The 5249-nt window shown below is 31.1% G+C and overlaps 1 protein-coding gene across 1 annotated transcript; it reads right to left on the bottom strand.

Annotated features, from left to right (window-relative positions):
* Window positions 1-1804: 1804 nt before the first annotated feature.
* On the bottom strand, window positions 1805-3658 carry LOC139869061 (zinc finger BED domain-containing protein RICESLEEPER 2-like). The gene is made up of 6 exons (XM_071857390.1): window positions 3643-3658; window positions 3011-3488; window positions 2789-2951; window positions 2514-2735; window positions 1977-2423; window positions 1805-1843 (listed from the first exon to the last, which is right to left on the bottom strand). The coding sequence occupies exons 1-6, from the start codon at window positions 3656-3658 to the stop codon at window positions 1805-1807; spliced, it is 1365 nt and encodes a 454-aa protein (XP_071713491.1).
* Between the last annotated feature and the right edge of the window lie 1591 nt (window positions 3659-5249).

The following is a 5249-nucleotide window of genomic DNA, read 5'->3' as shown; positions in this document are numbered from 1 at the left end:
TGTATTTATATCTTTGCATGTATATATATGTATTTACATATTATAATTAATCTTATTAATTAATAATATAACTTATGATAATAATACACTTAATATTATAAATAATAATAATAACAAGAATTTATAGTAATATACTAGTAATAATAATATTATTATTATAAATGATAATAGTAACTATAAAATTTATCACAATAATATTATTAATAATAATAATATTATTAATAATATCAATATTATTAATGATAATAATAATATAATAATAATACTATAATAATTTATATATATCAAAATTCATAACTACCTATATTAAAAATAATAATATTAATAATACTGATTTTAATATTAATATCAATATTGATAATAATAATAATAATGAAAGTAACAATACCATTATTATTATAACAACTATATTTTTAACTTGAACTTACATTTAATATATTAATATTATAATTTATCAATTATACCATAGTTTATATAATTGAATATTTATGCACTATTACAATATACATATAATAATCTATATACATAGAAATTATACATGGCAAACGGGTCGAGATGGGTCGGGTTGGGTCGAAGATCAAATGGGTTTGGGTTGAAATGGGTCATGGGTCGAAATGGGTTAGAAATAAAATGGGTCGAATGGGTTGGGTCGTGACCCGGGTCGGGTGGGTCGGACTAGTAATTTTTTTATGCAAATTACTATTATCGCTCTAGAATAACTTATTTTTATGCGTAAACTCTTGTGTATTTAGCCTTACGTTTTATTATATTCTCAGTAGATTACTTTATTCACCTAGAAGAACTTAAATGTTTTCTTACAAGTTTCAATATATATTTTTATTTAGGCTCTTATGTATGCAAAAGAAGCCCATCGTTTGGGCGTTAAACTTCTCAAAAAACATTTCGCCTACTCAATAGAGCAACGCAATGATGATATCATGAATGCTAATGGGGAAATCATACAAAAACGTGGATATGAACTTACAAGTTTTCACATGCATTCTTCGGTGGCTACAACAGCTTGATTAATTAGATATAATTTCCAATGATATAAACATGTACCAACACAAACAAAATCATTGACAACAATAGTTCTTTCCACAACCATAATAAAGATTCACAAAGTTTCCATAAACAAAATAAACTTCTACTTGACTTGAAACAAAGTTTCCATAAACAAAATAAACTTCTACTTGACTTGAAACTAAGTTTCCATAAACAAAATAAAAGTGAACTTTAATTCAGTTTACAAAATATATATGAATCTCTTCTCAAGATCCGGCAGACGTTGAAACCGAGTCCACGAAACAAGTAGTCATCCTTTATTTACTAAAAACAAAAATATAAGGAAATTATAAAGTGGTCTATTCAATAAGACCCCAGTATTGTCACTATTTATTATTATTATTGGGTTTTAAAAAACAAAGATTAGCAAACCTGTTGACATTAAAAATTGTTACTTCTAGCAGTTGGGATAAAAGCTTCTATATCTTCTGTGAGTCGTTCTTCATCTACTTCATCTTCATCCGATTCATCTTCTTCTACACAATAAAAAAATGAATCAGATTTTAATAGAAGATAAACCCTAAATAATTATAATATAAAAACATATTGAAAATGGAATAAAGATATAAAAAAGTACCTTCTAAATCGAACAACCAATCGCGAGCACATAACAAAGCCTCGGCATTTTCTGACAATAATGAACTTCTACATTTACTTATAATTTGACCCCCAATGCTAAAAGATGACTCGGAAGCAACGGTGGTAATCGGGATGCTCAAGATGTCACGAGCCATAAGCGCTAATTGGGGATACCTCCCTTGATTTTCCCTCCAATAGTCTAAAACATTGATATCTTTTTTTCTATCAAGTGGAGGTTCAACTAAATATTGATCAAGTTGAGATTTTTCGTTTTCAGGGATGATAAATTTGCTTTGAAATAAATCTAACTCATCCAATAAATCCTTACCAACTTTCGAGCTCACTCCTCCAACATTTGAACTTATATCATATTCTTTGTATAACTTCTTCAACCCATTGATAACACTTTCCACTTTTGCTCTAAGTTCGTCATCCTCCATACCAAGTTTGGTAAAGCAGTATTCCACTATCTTCGCCTTATATCGTGGATCTAATATAATCGCAAAAGACAAAATCATACTATAATTCTCCCAGTACTTAGCAAATTTTGCCTTCATCTCATGTGCCATCTCTTTTATGACTAGATCTGAATTCGTTAACTCTTCTTGAATACACTGTTGAATTCTCCACACATTATGAAAGTACAAGTTCGAAGTCAGATAACGGCTCCCAGAGAACAACGTTGTAATGACATAAAACGGTTTTAAGAACTTTTTGATTCCTTCTACCCTACTCCACTCCAAATGTGTCGGACATGTTTTAAAATTATGATCTAATAGCTACAATCGCTCATAAGCCCGTCGATAAACCAACGCACAATCAAGCATCAAATATGTAGAATTCCATCTCGTAGCTATGTCCTGACGTACATGTCTTCCACACTGTAGTGAAAGGTGATCAATGCATTCGGCAAATCTTAACTTTCTAATTGCACTCCCCCTAACATATTTGACTGACTCCCGAATTTTTATAATTGCACTTTGAATAACTTTCAATCCAACTTGCACAATAAGGTTTAGCACATGCGCTCCACATCGTACATGCATGTAATCCCCATTGCAAAGTAACCCACCATTTAATGATAAATGAGACTTCATAGACTCAATTAACCCATTATTATAAGACACATTATCCAAAGTAATACTGAAAACTTTTTTTCGATGCCCCAATCTTTCAAAAAGTTAATCATAAACTCTGCAAGTAGGGTACCACCGTGCGGAGGGGGTATAACTCGAAAATTTAACACTTTCTTTCTTATAACCCAAGTCTCAGCAATATAATGTGCAGTCAATGCCATATAACCATCACTAGTAATGGAAGTCCACATATCCGAAGTAAAAAAATTCTACTCTTTATGCTCTCTAACTCATGTTTAAGAGTCATCTTTTCTCTCTCATAAATCTTTAGAACATCCGCCTTTGCCGTGTTTCTTGTGATGGCCTGTGTACTCGGATGTAAAAACTTATGTACCCTTCGTGTTATCTTATGCTCAACATATTTAAATGGATAACTGTGTACGATAATTGAAGTTGCCACTAACTCTCGATAAACCGATTGGTCTAAACGAATACGTTTTTGTGGTGGATCAGACTCAACAACGTTAAAACACTTAATGATATGTCGTCTCATGTTAGATGTTCCAAACTGAGTCTTAATCAATGTACCACAATTAGTACATCTCGCCTTTTCAATTCCTTCGTGCTCAAATTTATCAAAGTAATCCCACACACGAGAACGTTGTCTGCTGGTAGATGAAGTGGCATCTTCTTCAATCTCTTCATTCTCTGCATTATCCACGGGTTCTTCCCGTTGAACACTCTTGGACATATTCACCAACTTTTTTCCTACATTCACATGTTAAATAAAAAAAAACAATCAACGACTTAAAAACCAACAAAGAACATGATCTACATACATATATAAACATAGTTTATTATAGTTCATCACAAACATAATGTGCAATACACATAAGTACATAACACATTGGCAATCACATACCACAATAAGTCACCATCTATAAAAGAAAAACCACAGTTGATAGGAGTTGTGCATGAAGGGGATACACAATCACATAGCTAAAATATTGTTGATGTGAAGAAATCTTAAAGAAAATAAATCCATTTTTTGTTTTCCTTTATTTAAACAGAAAAACCACAAACAATAAAGATATAAATCAAACGGGAGAGACTAATCACCATAGCAATTAATATATGTTTATAATTTTTACTTGATATTCGAATTCACAAACCTACACTTTGTTGTAACTTCTAACTGATAAAGCTTTTGTGGATGACCCAAGTTTCTATGTTGAACTATATGCACAAAGGTTATCTTATTTTTGAACATTACAATGGATCTCTTTATCAAAAATTTCAATTTTATACTTGTAAACCAACTTGAGCAGGATGTAGAAACTGACTTTAAAGAACATAAAACTAACTTAATAGCAGCCACACACTATCTCATAATCCAAGTTATGCGGGTCAAAATGGAGTGGGTCATTTTTTTATGCAAGATTAATTTAGTTATCTTAGCTTATTAATGATACAGTCCATCCCCTTTAAGCTAGCATATGCCCATCTACTGATTATATTATATGTAACTTTTTCTTGCAAATACAGCAACCAATTAGGAATTTAGACTAATAAAAGTATAACCATAAATTAATCTTCTGGTCTCCTAACTGGTACAACTGAACCCTAATCAACAAATCATGACAAGAATGCACTAATCAATAAATTAACCCTAATCAATAAATTTAGACCTTTTTAAGTCAACTTTAATCAATTCAACTTTGAATTGCTTAACCAATTCAAAAATTACAGTTAGAAAATCATGAAGTATAAAACAGAAAGAATAATTAAGTTACCGTTTTCTAACTATGAAGAATATGAAGAATATTTATCATCGGAGGTACAATGAGCTGATTAAGAAACCGTTTTCTGTGAATCGTTATATTAATTGGCGTCTTTTGAAACCATATCGTCTAGAGATGACTGTAAGGGACATGTTGAGTGTAAAGACCCGTCCTAATCCATCCGGACAAAGTCCATATTGATTATAAATGATTCACAACAGTTGATTACATCGCGAGGTACTTGACCTCTATATGATACATTTTACAAACATTGCATTCGTTTTTGAAAAGAAAATCTTTCATTACATCGAAAGTTGACGGCATGCATACCATTTCATTATATATCTAACTATAATTGACTTAATAATAATCTTGATGAACTCAACGACTCGAATGCAACATCTTTTGAAATATGTCATGAATGACTCCAAGTAATATCTTTAAAATGAGCAAATGCACAGCGGAAGATTTCTTTCATACCTGAGAATAAACATGCTTTAAAGTGTCAACCAAAAGGTTAGTGAGTTCATTAGTTTAACATAAATAATCATTTCATAAGTTTAATAGACCACAAGATTTCATATTTCCATTTCTCATAAACATACGTCCCATGCATAGAGACAAAAATATCATTCATATGGATTGAACACCTGGTAACCGACATTCACAATATGCATATATGAATATCCCCATCATTCCGGGATCCTCCTTCGGACATGATATAAATTTCAAAGTACTAAAGCATCCG

The sequence above is a fragment of the Rutidosis leptorrhynchoides genome, chromosome 9 (genome assembly GCF_046630445.1).
Source record: "Rutidosis leptorrhynchoides isolate AG116_Rl617_1_P2 chromosome 9, CSIRO_AGI_Rlap_v1, whole genome shotgun sequence".
Classification (NCBI taxonomy): Eukaryota; Viridiplantae; Streptophyta; class Magnoliopsida; order Asterales; family Asteraceae; genus Rutidosis; species Rutidosis leptorrhynchoides.
The sequence above is the reverse complement of the archived record's forward strand: the minus strand, read 5'-3'. Positions and strand labels throughout refer to the sequence as shown.